The sequence below is a fragment of the Haliaeetus leucocephalus genome, unplaced genomic scaffold, assembly GCF_000737465.1.
Source record: "Haliaeetus leucocephalus isolate CR32 unplaced genomic scaffold, Haliaeetus_leucocephalus-4.0 Scaffold964, whole genome shotgun sequence".
NCBI classification, from domain to species: domain Eukaryota; kingdom Metazoa; phylum Chordata; class Aves; order Accipitriformes; family Accipitridae; genus Haliaeetus; species Haliaeetus leucocephalus.
In genome coordinates, this window is record NW_010973400.1 from 258,661 (window position 1) to 275,967 (window position 17,307).

General features: G+C 41.0%; 1 protein-coding gene across 1 annotated transcript in view; it reads right to left on the minus strand.

The window, feature by feature from the left end:
* Positions 1 to 7,434: 7,434 nt before the first annotated feature.
* The window catches only part of LOC104842134 (chromosome unknown open reading frame, human C2orf43), a 125,086-nt gene continuing 115,213 nt past the window's right edge, over positions 7,435 to 17,307 (minus strand). The window contains exon 7 of the mRNA XM_010584251.1: positions 7,435 to 8,727. Within this exon, the coding sequence (XP_010582553.1) occupies positions 8,536 to 8,727 (192 nt within the window). The 3' untranslated portion in view covers positions 7,435 to 8,535. The remainder of the gene's footprint in view (positions 8,728 to 17,307) is intronic.

The following is a 17,307-nucleotide window of genomic DNA, read 5'->3' on the forward strand; positions in this document are numbered from 1 at the left end:
ATCAGATGAACGAGACTCAGAGGCTGGGTCAAGCCCAGCCTCCCCGGGAGCTGTGGTGTTGGCTTTGGTCCCAGTTTTTGGGAAGACAGTAGCGTTCCCCATGGTGTTTCATTCATTTCCTCCATCCTGCCTTGGCAAAGAGAGAGGAGGGCAGCAGAAGGGAAAAAAAAAGAGGCAAAGTTTAGGGCTCCCTTGCTCCCAAGCTGGTCATCCTGGGGAGCTGTGTGCCAAGGGCTCACAGGAGCTCAGCCGTCAGCAGCAGAGCGTGAAATAACATCCACAGGCCAGGAAAAGGGATGGTTGTGCATGGAGGGGCCAGGCTTTAGTCCTCAAAGAGGTGCCAAAGTTAAGTAGTTGTGTGGGCGGTGATAGCTGGGGATGGGGCATTTTGTAGGGGCAGCTCGTTCCTTCCTTGGCCAGGGAAGGGGGTGATCACGTTGGTTATATTCACCCCACGTGCTGTGAGTAATTAACCTTTTAAATAGTGCCCAAAAGGAAGGGTCTTGAGTTTCTGAGGTGCTGAGCATCCAGTGTTCCCACGCGCTTCAGTCGAAGCCATGTTTGCGAAGTGCCTTTGCCAATCAAGCTCCTACAACCTGAGGAGTAGTTAGGGGCTTTGCCCACCTGGAGTCAGCGGCTCTGTTTTGTGCTGCGGCTCTTTGCTGGAAAACCTGGTGGAGATGCTGCTCACAAGAACTAAAGGCATGTCTGCGCAGGAAAGACCTGCTGCGCTCTTGGTGCTCCCCACTTTAGATGCAGGTGGGAGCAACATCAGCCCTGCTCGTTGATCCAGTTTGCTAAATCACTACGTATCCCATCACCGCTTGGTCTTTTTCTGAAGTCAAGTCGACACTATCTGGAGCTCCTTTGACAAAACAAGCCTCTCTGCTGGTCAGTCGTGGTTTTATTTATATGTTCTTTTCTTTGATTAGAAAGGAAAATATCAAAAAATGAAAAAGGACTCACATTTCCAATAGCTGTATCTCTAGTAGTTATAATTTTTGAAGCAATACTCGTATCCCTGTGTGTGCCTCTAAACTATCCATGTATTTGTTCAGCTTTTTCAGGTCTGAGTGTGTGAAATCTCTCTAAAGAAGATAGCTCTGTAAGTGATGGTGTAAATGCATTGTTTGTATGTATTCTAAAGTTTGAATAGATTGTACATATGGGATTGTAAATGAACTGTAAACAGCAATCTATATTTTCTTGAATATATTATATAGCAGTATATATTTGTTAAATAAGTATTCTTGTATACTCTTCAATAACCTTTTTAATATTTTGTACAGATAAGTTTATTAAATATTTTATTGATAAATAGATCTGTGCAAGATTTTATTCTTTTGAAGACTTGTGCCTGTGTCCCAAAACCAGATGGCTCATGTCACAGCAACCTTCATAAGTCACCTTTAATTCCTGGGCTACCTAAGATGTTAAAACCAAAAATGAAAAAGCTGTTCATTTTACACTGCCTTCCTTGGCAACCTCAGGTACTTTCCAAGAAAGAAATCACAGAACAGTGAGTGTTTGCGATGGATTTATCGTCAAAATGTACATCCCTTTTCTTTCCTGTGTTTCTGAATACAGTTTACCTGCCTTGACTAGTAGCTACCCAGCTCCACCCAGCCAAAGAGGATTCTCTCCATTGACAGAAAGCTTTAGAGGCCCAGAAACATTAAATTGAAGGGGTAAACATGAGAGCTGGAAAAATATCCCCTGCTCACATTGTGCTTGGCCTGATGGGTTTGACTTGAGCACAGGACTCGCCCCTGAAGGTGCCCGGCTCCCTGTGGTCCCCACAAAGGCAGCCCAAGGCGATGGCTTTCTAGAGGGGTGTAGGAGGAACCCAGTTTGATTTGGTTAGGTCTGGTGAAAACATCCCCTTTGGGAATGTGGAAGATATTAGGTATTTCAAAATTTGGGAAATGAAAAAATACCTGGGAAAATGTAGTAGAGAGTTATTTGCCCCCAAATCAGGTCCGGTAGTTTCGTTCCTGTTAGGTACCACTGGTATATGTGCTACATCGCCCAGCACTTAAGAGATTAAGCTATTAGTACTGCAGCAAAATTTTTGCCAAAGATTGCTTTTAATTGAATATTGGTTTTTATTCTTCCATTCCTCCCTCTTTTGAAGTCTTTTTTTTTTTTTTTAATAGCTAAATGAACGACCCTGGGACATGAAACCCTTTTGCATTCCTAGTAGGTGATCTTTAAAAGTTATGGGTCATCCAGAAAGCAGAGAATCTGTAAGATTAGCGTAATCATTTGGGGAGGGCTGTCAAATAGCTATGTAAGTTTTTATTATCTGCTTTCAGTGGGACATTATAGTGGCAGAATCAGAAGTTTCAGGGAGAGTGAGTTGCTTTAGCATGTGCTCCTGCAGTGGACATCACCAAAGTGCCTTGGAGACAGCGAGTGAAGGTAATAGGGTTAAGGCTGCCTCTGCTACATCCCTACTAACAATACTGTGAACATGCAGGTGTGGAGTAGGGCACATTTGGAAGCACAGAAGAAGTCTTCAAGGCATCAGGTATGTGTTTCAGTCACAGCAGAGCAACCTCAGATTTCGAGATCCAGGAGAAACACATGGAGAACTGACAAGAGGTTTGCCTGAAGGACTTAAAAATGAATTCTTACAATACCGGTATTTTCTAAGCTGCCCCTTCACCTTAAGCACACCCACAAACACATGGCTCCGCTGAAGTGAGGCATGGTGATTTCTGTTCCCGGGGCACATGGAGTGACATACCAAGCAGAGCCACCCTTTGGGCAGTATCCTGCATCCTCACATGCTCATTTACAGTCTCGTTGGCTGAGGGGGTCTTTTGGCACAAGTTCTCCAGCTAGGCATGCAGAAGATCTGCCGTCTGCACTGAAATCAGTGGGAGTGGTGGGTTTGCTTTCAGTGGAGACAGGTTTTTAGTCCATAGTACTAACACAGCACTTCAGACTACTCATGTGATTTACAACATAAACTAGTTAATCCTTATATATATTCTGAAAGCCAAGCATTGTCATGGTCAGTTTATATTTGAGAGAAATCAGAGGCACAGCAAGGTCACACACTGATACAATGGAAGAAAATGCAGAGCACTGCTAAAACAGGACATAGTCTGACTTGGACACCTAGTGACTTAGCCCTGAAGCAAATGCCTAAGTCTCTTATGTAGAAAAAAAATAATTGGTGCCTGCCAGGAGCTCCAGAGGGAGATCTGGTACCCCTACATAGAGATACCGAAGTTAGACAAGACAGGGAATTTAGACATGTTTTGGGAGCACTGCTTTATGAATTGGGGGCAAGTTAGGTGAGCCAGGTCTATTGTGCTTGGAGCGCCAGTTTTCCTCTTAGCACCTAATCCAAAGTCCAGTGAAGTTAGTTTTAATGTACACATTAACTTCAGTAGGTTTTGGACCAGGCTTTAGCATCTGCTCGAGACTTACCTGAAGCCTCTCAAGTACCATCCCATGTGGTCTTCTGTAATAACAGACCAATTCAGGAGATGCTTGGGGATATCACTGGGACGTGTTTGCTGTGAGGCAAAACTGCAGTCCCAAAGTATTCTAGTATGAGAATTTTATCTTATTTTCAGTACCTGATACTAGGCGGGCATGTTTCCATTACTGTGAAAACTTAAACCCTCATTATCACAAAGTGTTACTTCCACAGGAATCCTGCTATGTTGCCCTGTCCTATTTTGGTGCACATTAGTAGGAATACAAGGATAAAAGGAAACTCCTGTCTAGCAGGTAATACTTTTGTACTGAAGCTCTTTGTTCATGTCACGTCACCTCTGTTGTCCTAGTCTCAGTCAATCGATCACTTGGGACTCCCTAAGCCTGTGTGCAATCCTATTGACTTTACTGAGGCTGTACTGGGGCTGTAATTGGAGTTACACACTCCAGTTCACTCTGGATGCTTAAAATCCTAGGGGTTTTTTGTGGGTAAAAATACAGGTTCCTTCCTAATAAACACTGATGACTTGCAGTACCTCCTGCACAATAAAAGCAGATGACATTAATGCTTCAAAAGCTTTATATTCCGTAAATGGTATTCCTGTTTCTAAGAAGTTTTAGATTGGAACAGCGGGATCCTTATCAAATTTTAAGGGTGCCTGCTAGGGAAAAGGAGTAGATGAGTCCTGACCCTGGGAAAGCCTTTTTTCCCCAATTACAAGCTACCATACACAAGGATTTCTCTTAGTATATGAAGCATAGTGTATTTAAGAGCTTGGAGGCTTTAAAGCAAGTTTGTTGAAGATGTTCTTAAACTGGGAAAATGGGGGGCACCCTCCACTGCCTCTTTCATTGTGAACGACTTCAAATAGGATGGCAAAAAATCTCCTTCAAGTGTGACTGGCAAACACTGCAGTCAGATACAGAGCAAGTCAGATGTTTTAAACAACATTCTGCATTCCATTAGCTACTGCAAACTACTTTCCACAACACAAACGCTTCCTGCAAGCACGTTCCTGCAGTAAGTGGACTGGAAAAACCTAGTCCATTTACTATCAGCTTAAGCACTTGAAAACAGTCTCTAATGAAGTCCCTCCCATGCATCTGAGCATGCGTGTTAGCCTGTTTCGTAACTTCTGCATGATGCTACCGAGATCAACGATCGCTTCTGGCAGCTGGCTTGTACTGTTACTGCTGTATCTGCTGCTTGTACTCAAACCCCATCAGCTGTTCCAGAAATATATGCTGTTTTAATAGTTCCTGGTCATTCACTAACGTTCTCTGGATTCTTATTTTGTAAATGTGCCAGGAAAGAGAACATTTGCCTCCAAGTGAAGAGCCTCAGAAACTTACTGTAGTTGGGAGTCTGAGTGTGACCTGTGACACAGAATAAAACAAGTCTCTTGGGTCTAGTAAGTTTATCCAATGCAGTAATAGTTTGAGCAACTTTATTAATGATAACATTGAACATCTTGTTTAAAGTCTTTGCTTGCTGGCAGTTAGCTAGACCAAAGAAAGGGACGGGAAGTGGATGCATGTATAAACCCATTTGCTCTAAAATAAATATGTAAATGACCTCAACTGCAGAGAAGAGATTATCTGTTGTGGCTCATGTATGCAATCTGTCTCCTGTGAGTCAAGAAACTGGTGTTTAGCTTGGAGTCCAACTCCAAATTCTTCACCATAAACACTGGGCAAGCACTCATCAAGCTTCCTGAAGGGACAAATCTCGCTAATCCACACACTCTATAGTTCATTCAAAGCAGCAAACACGGAGCTGGAGGGAGCAAGGGGAAACACTGATTGATTATTTTGGAGTGTCTCTGGATAAAAATGCTCGAGTGAGTCAGGTGCCTACCACCCACTGATTTTCTCTGCACTTAGCAGATGTCTACATCGCATGTGAAATTTGGGGTTTGGCAAGTATTTTTCTAAATTTTGTATGCATGAAGTAATGAAGAAGGTGAACTGAGACTAAACAAGTTATCAAATAGTCAAGTTACATTTTACCATAAATGTCTTTATTTTTGTTATTGGAGTTGTGTACTTTATCATAAAAGGTATCGATCTAGCAAAACACTTGAACGTGAGTCAGAATCATTGAAGCTAGCAGGATTACTCGCGTGGTGAGAAGCACAAATGTGAATGACAGAGATTAGGTGCTACTGTATACAGTCAACTCATTTGCGATAGGTTTCTCAAGAGCTCTAAAATAGTCTAAAATAGGCAAGACCACACTGTGTTTTCATGTTAAGTTGGCACATTTGGACCATAAGCATTTTTGACACTCTTTGCCTGGGGTCATGGTGAACACCATGGGCTTCAGAGGAGCTGGATTCTCATTGTGTGAGATCGGCTCCTCTTAGGAAATACAGCTGTGGAAACTAGACCCGTGCTTTTTTTGCTATGAATATAGTAGCAAATTTTCAGATCTTAGCCTTACAGTAACAGCTTCTAGGAGGAAGATAGCAATTGAATCAATATGGTTTTGATAATCTTAAGAGAGAATTCATTTAAGAAAATCGTAAGGCATTATTCTGCAGTAGATCTCTGTCATCACTGACCAGATCTAATCTCAGTTTAGGTCTTAATGCAGTCAGTAGGATTTATTATAATGGATTAACATTTGTATAAAAGGCATACACAAGTCAAGTACAAGTATTGCTAAATTAATTCCTCATACAAAGTATACGAATAATGCACTGTAAACAACTGCTTCTCATAGGTGCTTCAGTTTCCAGGCTTTAATAGTTGCTTGTCATCTTTGGTTAATGCAAGATTTTTTCTGTCCTCAGGAGATCCACTACAACAGCTGAACTTTTACAAACTGAGTCCTTGCTCAATTACTTGATTCCTTATACTTTGAAGAACAAAGGTTTTGTTCAACCAGATCAACATGTGAACCAAAACAACCAAGTGAACTGTATTTTTTATGTTGCTAACATACAAACATGTGCATATGTGTATATATATACGTGTACATATATATATCTCCACGTATATGAACATCCCCCCCTCCTTCTGCCCCAGGGAGCACCTAGGCCAACAGATGCATTTAGCATCTGCCATAAGGCCATCGAACAGGAATACATGCCAGCATCGGGGGGCTGTTTAGACACACACAGACACATACAACTATGGATTTCTAAAGTGAGCACAAGAATAGTTTTGATCGTGACTCAATATGGCCCTGTAGAAAGAAGGGAAGTCCCATGACTCTCCAATAAACAGAATCAGTTGCACGAGCACAGTCCCTCCACTTTGAACGTATCTGACTCCTCCCCATGCTGCTGTAACTGTGGTCTCAACATTTCTGCCTCGCGTATCAGTATCTGTTTCATTACGCGGCAGTGTAATCTGAAAATCCACTGGCTAGTCTCAAAAGCTAAACCAGTTTCTGATGCAAAGAAGGTCACTTAAACCCACTGTCTGTCTGCAGGTCTGAAAACTAGTCCAAAATATCCAGAAACTGAATTCTATTACAAATTGCTCTAAATATTAGTGAAAGATTCAAGGGGAATTTAGAGAGAAGTGGAAGGTGTGTATAATCGTGTAAGAAAAGGAATTAATCGGTCTTTCTGCATCACGGAGAACATTCTCCAGTACCATCCTCACTAGTACCACATTAAAACTGTTAATAAATCATTTAAGTTAGATACCCAATGCATCATCTAAATTCATTTATTTGCAACTGCAGGACTTCCCCTGACTATATTCTGTAGTGTTCTGTTTATTTATAAATGTCTCTATGAACTCCACAGGGAGACTATTTCGCAGGTTCATGGCTAGAAAGCTTTTCCTTATTACACTTGGCTCTTTTCCCCTTACTTACATTATTTTCATTTCTAGCTATCACCTGTAACTTCTGTTATCACAACTGGTAGGCTGTTTTTTTCTAGTTTTTTGCTATCTGCAAAGGAGAGGGATGAACAAATGTGAGGAACAGTGTACTCGTCAGCAATGTTACAGCAAGGATCTGGTTCTCAATAGTAATATTTCATGCCATTTCATGGGTGCAACCATGGCAGAGTAATAGCCATTTTCTCACGGTGGACTTACCTAATTTGTGGCTTGGCTGAAAACTTCATACTTCACTCCTTAGAGCAAAGAATTGAAATTGAGGCATGCATCAAAACTGGTTTAATTCTTTAAAGTTGCTGAGCAAGCACTGTTCTCACGGACTTCATTAGCAGAACTAGGCCACCTATAAGTAGTTATGTATGGATTCTGCAATCCATTTTAACCTTTTAATATTGGCACTTTTGAACAGCAATGTTTACCTTCTCTACAGTCAATCGAAAAATGAAACACTTGGCCATGTGCCAGACAAGAGCTCCACATGTACTCCCTCGCTGAGCAGCCACAGTTACCTTATGGTATTTTTAATACTCTGTGGAGTCCTGGCAGCACCCTAAACCCCTTCTGAGACTTGGAGAAACTGCACACCTCATCTACGCATCTCCCTTGTACTCATCCTGAACTCAGCCTGACCTCTGATTGACGACCAACCCCATCTGACCTGGAGGAGACAACGTCAGGGTTGTCCTGGGCCCTTGGGCTATTCTGGCTGTCATGCACCTGGGTTACATGGACGGATGAGACACATGGAGAGGGCCAGGTCTTTCACAGCATACCAGGATCCATTGCCAGGATCCATCCACAGGGGGATTTTTATCCATACAGAGTAGCCTGGTATTTCTTTCTAAAGCAGGCCAGCTGGGCTGCCCCAAACCCATCCCTGACAGTCCTCCAGCAGGTGAGTGGGGTGGTAGTAATTCGGGTACACTTGTAGCCAGTGAATCTAGTATCAGTGTTGTCTAGAGTGCTAGCAGTCAATAAATATTCCACCCTTTGCCAAGTCCTGCAGAGTCCTGAAGACACAGGATGAAGGTACATCACCACTGAATCAATAAAACTATACTTTGGACCAGCCAGTCTCTCTTTAACTTTCTCTAAAACATCTCAATAGAAAACAAGCCATAATCTATAATAAACAGAAAAAAATAGGACAGACTCTCTCACAAAAAATTACACGTTCACAAAATAATTACATCGTTTTCTTGTTAATCACTGAATCCGTGTTTATAATTTGGTCAGATCATCCTGTAACCAGTCTGTAATCATGGCAGCCATCTCCTTGCTGGCATCTAGCACAAAGGCATGGCGGAGCCCCTTCTCACAAAGTCGAATGTCCCCGTCTGGAAAATCCATTTTGATCTCATCGTAGTAGTGCTGTGGACACCAGCTGTCTCCAGTTCCATAGTAAAAAATCAGCTAGAAATCAAAGCACATCAAATCATTAATTTGAAAAGTTACTGATGAAGCAACCAATATCCAAACAAAGGGCAGTGAATTATTTGGAAATAAGCAATGCTTTGTGACCCAAGATACACTGTGAGGAATAGCAATTGGTAGTTTTTGGTTGTTTCCAAGTCTGCAATTATGACGAAGCCAATTGAATGCTCTGTGACTCAGTTTCCTCATCTGTAAAACTGTGGAACACAATACAGTCTTAATTCTAAAAACAGAGATCTGCTGATGAAAGTCTGGCTCTCTTAAGAAATTTGTTATTATGGATCAAAACATCTAGCTGTCCATGGAGTCCACCCTTAACCAAGCAAGCTGCTGTGTTTTCCCTAGCTATTAGCAGTTCTCTATGTTAGCTTTCTAGCTACTTAATCAAATAGCAAAATTACCACTAAACTTGACGCTATGTCCCAGCTGAAGGGGCTAACCATGATGGCTTTCTTCTGGATATAAACTAAGAGAAAGTAGGAGGTTAATCCACATCTGTGAGTAGCTTTATCTTACTAGCATCCATTAGCTGTGATCTCAAACCACCTGCCCGGTTGGGGCCTTAGGTAGAGAAGTACCTATTTTTCTTAACCTTGGTGTCAGATGTAAACTAGAGGTGATTCACTCAGCCATGTCAGAATAACAGCAATTACGGTGATTCTCAGAAGCAAAACTTTTTTTGCTTGGAGAATTTTATAATCATAGAATAGTTTGAATTGGAGGGGACCTTTAAAGGTCATCTAGTCCAGCCCCCCTGCAATGAGCAGGGACATCTTCAATGAGACCAGGTTGCTCAGAGCCCCGTCTAACCTGACCTTGAATGTTTCCAGGGATGGGGCATCTGCCACCTTTCTGGGCAACTTGTGCCAGCGTTTCACCGCTCTCATCAGAGATTTCTTCCTTATATCTAGTCTGAATCTACCCTCTTTTAGTTTAAAACCATTAACCCTTGTCCTGTCACAACAGGCCCTGCTAAAAAGTCTGTCCCCATCTTTCTTGTAAGCCCCCTTTAAGTACTGAAAGGCTGCAATAAGGTGTCCCTGGAGCCTTCTCTTCTCCAGGCTGAACAACCCCAACTCTCTATCTTATCTTTGTGAAGTGCTGCCCAAGCAGAGCACAGCCACCTCTTGGAGATGAATGAGCAATCTTCTTTTGGGTTGTAATGTGAACTAAAATTCTAGCAAAGTCCATTTTGTTCTGATCTTGCCCTAACAACCTTGTTCAATGACATACGTGAAGCAGGTGCTATGAGGCCCACCTAAACACAAAAGTCATAAATTCCAGGCAAATATCATATTCAATGAAGTGTCTTTTCTCTCTGTTAGAGACACTGAATGTCACTCTTTCCCGAGTCATCATTTCCCCCCATTTTGATCTCAACTTGGCATGCTATAGCTATGTTTTTCAATTTCTATAAAGTATTTGAAGGGAGAGTGGTTGTCTGGGAGACAGTAAAAACCTATGGATTTAAAACTATACAGGAACAAGATTAATGATGAGGACTCTTTATACTAAAATGTTTGAATGCAGGTACCAGAAGGATTTTGATTGCTCAACATATCACACACACAGCTTGGCCCAATTCCATTACTCTTCTTTGTTTCATATTTCATTTCTGTACTTCAGTGAATAATTGAGCAATGCTAACATAAATTAGGGGACAAGAAGTTTTCCTTTCATCACAAAAATCTTCAATTCCATCATTTTTGTAGCCATGTGGAATATAAATAAATGCACCCACTGGGGCAGAGGTGGGCTAAGAGCCCAGACTGCATTTCACAAAATGTTACAAGTTTTTGTCTAACTTGCTTTTCTCTTGTTGAAGCGTACCCAAATCTTGGACATTACTGACTATTGGCTGTATCCAAAATATAGTATCTCAGTTGCATAGACACCAACCCAAGTTATACTTCTATGTATATGTAAAACATAGAACATAAACCATCCCATGTTAACAAACATTATTCGTTTCCTTTGTCACTCACTAATTGCTGGAAACAAGACACGTTGTTTGCTTTAGCAGGAAATTTCTTTTGATCTTGCCTTCGACTCATAAATCATAGGATGCCACACTAGCAAAAATTCTTCAAAAAAGCCAACGTAAAATGGCCAGCTGCATTCAGGACTTTTGAAAGCCAAACATCTGACTGAATTATGTTTAACCCTGGGCTCCGTTACCAACAGATACAAAAATAAAGATTATGAAACACAAAAAAAGAAATGGAGCAACTCCAGTTTAATGGAGTAGTCCTTGAAATTATTAGATATTTTAATAGGCTAATCATAGAATCTCATCACACGGTCATTTAGAAAAAGATGAAAAGTCATTTACACTTACAAAGGTGGATAAAGTACTTGGCTTAGTCTGCATGAACTGTGAAATGGGCTGTTCTCCAGGTAGGGTTGTAAACTTGAGAACTCACAGATTTGGCAATGCCTAAACAAAAGATTTATGTGCATTCTTAGCCTGCCTCTGGTATATTTGCATTACGGTTTAATCCTTCATTGCATGATCCAAAGGATCCTTGACTCACTCAATTCACTGACACGATGACGTTCAGCTGATGAGCTGCTATTTGATAGTATTTTTTGTTTTAAATTCTGTGTGTGGTCTGAGAATTTATTTACTACATATTTCATGGTTTACAGACAGAATTTATTTTCTTATGTGCATTCCTCTGGCACGCACCACTACAGGATTTGCATGCTCACATTTGTTAATTTAGTTTTGCAACACCTTAAGTGGCCATTTTTATCTCCATTTTGCAGATGGGGAGTACAGAAATTAATGTCACACTACATACATTAATCTGAAAGTATGTAGTGTAGTCTGAAACACCTAGAGCTGGTTTTCCAGTGTGCGTAGCATTACACAGTATCGACTATGCTCTTGGACTTAATTTGTGGGTGCTCTGAAACACTATCTGTCTGTAAAACAAATTTCAAGATCTTACATGAGATACTCAGAAAAGTGAGGATGAACTGTGACAGTCTATGAAAAATATTAATGGCTTCACCAACAGCTCATTCTTGGATGTGAAGTTTAAGTGCCTTTACTATGAAGCCATCCATTTTTACTTCATACAGTTCTCTGTTTCTTTCAACAGGCATTTTACCACTTCTGCCACAAATGAGGTAGGAGTTCTGCATCCCACTGTCTCCTTCATTACACAGCTCTTCTGGTTAATGAAAGAGAAAAAAGGAAAAGTGATGTTTTAATGAAAGACCACCTCTTAATGCATACATAAAAGGCATCTGAATTAAGATCAGTGCTAACTTTTAAATCCTTGGTAATGCAGTATCAACTGGTTTTAGCAGAGCTTGTGTATACAGTCTGCTAGACTTCAAGGAGGTAAACCAAAAAACAGGTATTTTACACATGGCACCTACATGTGTTGGCAACGGTTTTAGCACCTCTAGATCTGCTGCTTTAGGCCTCTGTCCCTTAAGGTAATGGTGTAATTGAAAGAAGTTGCACTGTCAGCTTCTGGCCAGAGGAACATGGGACACCTTCCTGCTGGGTGTCACACTGGGTGTGCCCAGCACAGAAATTAGTGATTCAGTTTGGATGTATTGTGTGTTTTTGAAGCAAATGTCATGTTTGTCCAGATTTACCATGCTTTGGTTCACATCATGGAGTAGTCTCGGAGTGTATGAACTCCTTTCAACTGAAACTAAGGCAACGATGCTCTTCAGGGTCACACTTAGTGAGCTCCGGTCACTAATGGTCATTCAGTCCATGGGAGCAGACAACTGTTGGCTGAAGTAATAACCCTCTGAGATGCCTACATTGGGAACATCAGGTCCTCACCATTTACTATTTATCTCTACAAATTCTCTTTTATTGTGCTGCTGCTGTTTTTAAGGCAAACATAGCCAAAGGCACCTGCTGACAACAGGAACGATAAGATTTTGGAAATTTATGTTCCTTTCCAAGCGGAAAAGGGCTGAATATTTACCAACTACTGGCTTTGCTGGCCAGTTGTTTGTCCAGTCTTTCCAAGTATGACTCCTTCTGTCTTGTCCCTTTCTGGTCTCAGGATTGCTCTACCCCCCTTTGACTCATTGTTTCAGCTCTACTCTCCTTACCTAGTCATTTCCAATTTCCACAACTTCTGCTTCTTATTCTAGTCCCACATTCTTGCCCTGCCAAGTCCAAATTTAGTCGTCTTGTTTCTCCGTCCCATTCTGAGTCTCAATTTCAACCCTAGTTGCTTTTCCCCCAAGCAATTCTCCACTTTTTTTCAGTCTGGAACCTCTATTCCCAGCCCTACTCCTCAAATATCTCTATGATTATCAGTTGTTCCTAGTAGCAGGGTTGGGTTCGGTTCAGCATAAAAACATCTAAATACAGGTAACTGTATTGTGGTGTTTACATGCGTACCAGGCATCCAAATTCCCACCACACAGTCAGGAAAGATATACTCAATAAAGTCATCAGTGCTTAGAAAGCTGCAGTAGACAGCAGGTGTCTACTGCAAGGTGGGTGAAGCTGCACTTCAGGCTCCACTAAGAACCCAGTTGCCTAAGTGAAGGTACCTACTGCCATTTGAGATGCTCTAGATATCTGAGGCACCTACATGAGACGGGAAGGTATGACAGATTTTATAAGAGACCCACAACTGTCTGACAAAACAGCTGGAGGCCAGATGGGGATATTCCACAGTGCCCCAAATTAAACCAGATGTCCATGTTTAAGGGCCAAATTCCACCTTGAATTCTTCAATAGATTTCTATTGACTTTCATGGGGTCATGGCACCTCTAATGCCTACTGCATGTGTGGATTCCTACAAGTAAACTCATAAAGCATGATTCAGGTGCCCATACATAAATATCTGGTAGTGTTAGGTTAACGGTTGGACTTGAAGATCTTAAAGGTCTTCTCCAACCTAAATGATTTTATGATCTCACGCAACTTAGACTGATACACTAGCATAACCTGCTTGGTCTCCACTGCTGCTACAGGCAGCTCATTTGTCTCCTATGTCAGTCTCCTTGGGTAGCTCAAATCCACCACCTTATATAGCACCAGAAGCCTACCTCTGGCCAAACAAACAGAGCCTTCGGTTCTTCCTGCCCCCTCTTTCTCCTCTGTTTACTTCTCACTCACTAGTTCCCTCTATACTAGCTCAGCACGTATCTCCTCTGCACTGGAATGAATAGCTTCCTTCTCCAGGCCAAGAATTTTTACCATGAGAAAACAATGCATTTGCCCCTGAGCCATATTTGTAGACATTGTCGAACCCTTCCGACTGAAATAAAAAATAAACAGTCATGGTAGGACAGACACTTGTGTCATATATGCAATTAAAGTTTGGGTATGTTATAACCAACTAAGAGCAGCTTTGTAACAGGAAGACTTGGGGAACTTTATTTGATGCTGCAGTTATTTTGTCTGCTTATTTTGTATGCAGATGTTGGTGTGTGTGTTCTGTGCATCTATGTGTGTATGCCTGCAAATCTAAAACTTTAACATACATGTCTTTTAATTAGAAACTGCCAACAGAATTCTTTTCAAAATGCTTCCCTATTAATGGATTATGCAATCAAATCTAAAAGCAGGATTGAAATTAAGGTGTAAATTTTCAGTGATCCAGATGGTGGTACAGGGCCTATGAAACCTGACAGATACTTGACTGTCATTTGTGGCATTGAGGGTCTCCCTTTGAATGACAAAGCGTCTGTGCTTTTTGCCTATGCCACACACAGCCACAAAATATACAGATGTTAGGATATTACCTATTTTCCCAATATATTAAGACAGATTCATTTTAGACATATTTAAACAGAAGTTTCCAGAATCCAAATCTCATCTTCATTTTAACATCAGGAGCTTTGCTACTGCAGCATGGAGGCAGGTATAACTAACAAACCATGTGTAACCAGAGGCACATGGGATCTTCATTAATGGTAGGAAACACTGGTGTGCAGTATATGATTTGCACGGATCTGTAAAGTCCATATTTTCCTGTGGACTGTGCATGCTGTAAAGACATCCTGAGTCAGCACAACCACTGTACCAGCAATGGAAAACTGCTGCCAACTTAAGCATTCAAAAATGGTGAGTCAGGCCCCCAAAATAATGAGACTAGCTTAAAAATAAACAGATTTACAAAACAATAAATAGAAGGTTCTTTCTATTTTTCTTCTGGGCTTAAACTTTTCAATATTTGCATTTTTAACTTTTCTGCCATGTGGGGGAGAGGATTGTTTTTTATTCTTTTGCAATATTGAATGCAGAGACTTCCAGGTATTCCTGACTCAGAAGGGAAATGGCATCTACCACTGGACATGACAAAGATTTTACATGATTCCTGATGCAATACCCTGCTTGTTATGAGTGACTAAACCATGTCGTTTCAGGATCCCGTGATGAGGGCAGAGTAAAGGGGATGTGGATTATCTTTGCCAGCCATTTCAATACTGTGTTTGAAATAGTTACACAATTTCTAAGTTTAAAATAGTTTTAAAATAACAGCAATGTTCTCATAAGCTGTTTTACCATGAAATTGTTCAGAAGTATTTTCAGCCTTAGCTTCTGTAAAATAAATCACAAGTCAGAATAAGGCTCTGTCATCCTAGTACCCTGTAATATGGTATGTGTACTCAAACACTGCACAATGATGGCAGCTGCTAAGTAAACATCAGAAGAATCTGAGATTTGTATCAACAGGATGTTTACATTTTAAAGAGTTTCTAAGAAAATAATAAAGATTTCCTGCAGTTGACTCCATTGGCGCTTGTTTTAGTATGTATGACAGTTCACAGAAGTATAAATTACAGAGAGATTTCTTTTGTGCCTCTTCTGTAGCTGTCATAGGTCAACACTGAAAAACAAATCCAAAAAGTTAAAAAATATTAATTGAGTTTCCTCTATCTCTCTGGAATTTGGTACACATTATAACAACTTTAGGATCTTATTACATGGGCAGGCACCACTCCAGCTGATGGCAAAGAGCGAAGGATTGATCTCAGTGGATATAAACTAGCGGCACATGTGCAATGGCAACAAGCAAGACTGTACCGGTGTCCTTGCTGAAATCCTTGTCTCTGATACATTAACTTTTTACCAGTGTTACTCCCACATGCATTCACTGGTTGAGACAGCAGCTTCTCTCTGGGTGACATCTATCAACAGTAACCAATGAATAGTTTCATTTGCTCTTGGATGAAAACTAGTTTAAAAGGCATTAGCCCAGAATTAATTTTAGTTTCAAACAAGGTTTATAGAAAATGACTTAGCTTCTCTGGAATTATGAAAGCGTCTCCACCTTATCCTGCCAAAAGAATAGTATAAACGACATGGGAACAGACTGGTTTCGGATGTGCTTTTTTTCTGGACTTGCTTCAGTTGTACTTTGGCTTTACTAATCAGTTTCTGGGAAGAATTCAAAGAGCTGGCGTTGCCCTAGGAAGCCCTAAATGCTTTGGGATCTGGTTCTCCAAGACACCATCTCCCTTCCCTTGTGATCCTGCCGTGGTTGAGATCAGCCAGTTTGATGGCAAGGTCTTTGGAACTTGCTTCTCAGCTTGTTTTACCAGAACTGGGATTTCTCAACTTTCCAAGGGCAGAGCTAAGCCAAACTTCTTCTGCTGGACCACTTTGAGAAGAGACAGTTGACAATCTGGGGTACACAATGCTATTTTTAAATACTAACCTGTAGGGGTTGTAGTAAAGGTGTAATGGGTAGTTCAAGTGTCCGTGGTGATTTTATTTAACATAAGGAACGTGGCCAGTTTTGTTAAACCAACATAAATATTAAACAAAACTATCTTCCCTGTCTGGAAAGGGAGTGAAGAAACATTTTACTTTCAGAGAAATTAGGATGCAAACCCTGAGACACAGTGAGATGAGATGTAGTGGCTACTTTGCAGGTAATTCAAGATGCATCACTGCTCTCCCCAATGTCAGGTACAGTATTCTATCAAATGGGCAGGGTGTGGGCTCCCTGCTTTCATGCCTTTGTCAGTGTTAATTGGAAATTTGGTAAACCGAGGAAGGGGAAAGGGCTTCTCTTTAACTTAGTGGCAGTTTGTTAGCAATGCTACCGGCTGCTTTGTATGTAGACCCAAGAGATCAAGTGAGGCCACTTCTATTTCCACTTTCTCACAGATAATTAAGGGTCAAACTGAATGCAAAGTAAAAATGTGCTTTAAAAAAAGGGTGCACAGGATTTATCAACAAACCAGGGCAAATAACTTATTTATACTCTCTATGTTACTTTCAAAGACTTAAAAGCATTTTGAGGGTATGTATTTAGATGTGTCAGGAACATGAATATTTCAGAAGTCAAGTCTGTATAAATACCAAAATAAAAACAAACAGACCTGAAACCACTACTTAAGCAAAACTATTACTGGGCCAGATTCTTCCAACCATATTTACTGCAAACAGTTATTTCCCTCTGACTATCAGCCTGACACTGCCTACATTCAGTGGGACTTATCTAAGATGAATCAGTCAGATCTCTCTTGTAACAGCAGGATCAGCATCTGGCCATAAGTGGCAATTTTGTTCACCACTGTGCAATGAGCTCTGTGGCAGAGGGAGGGAAGGT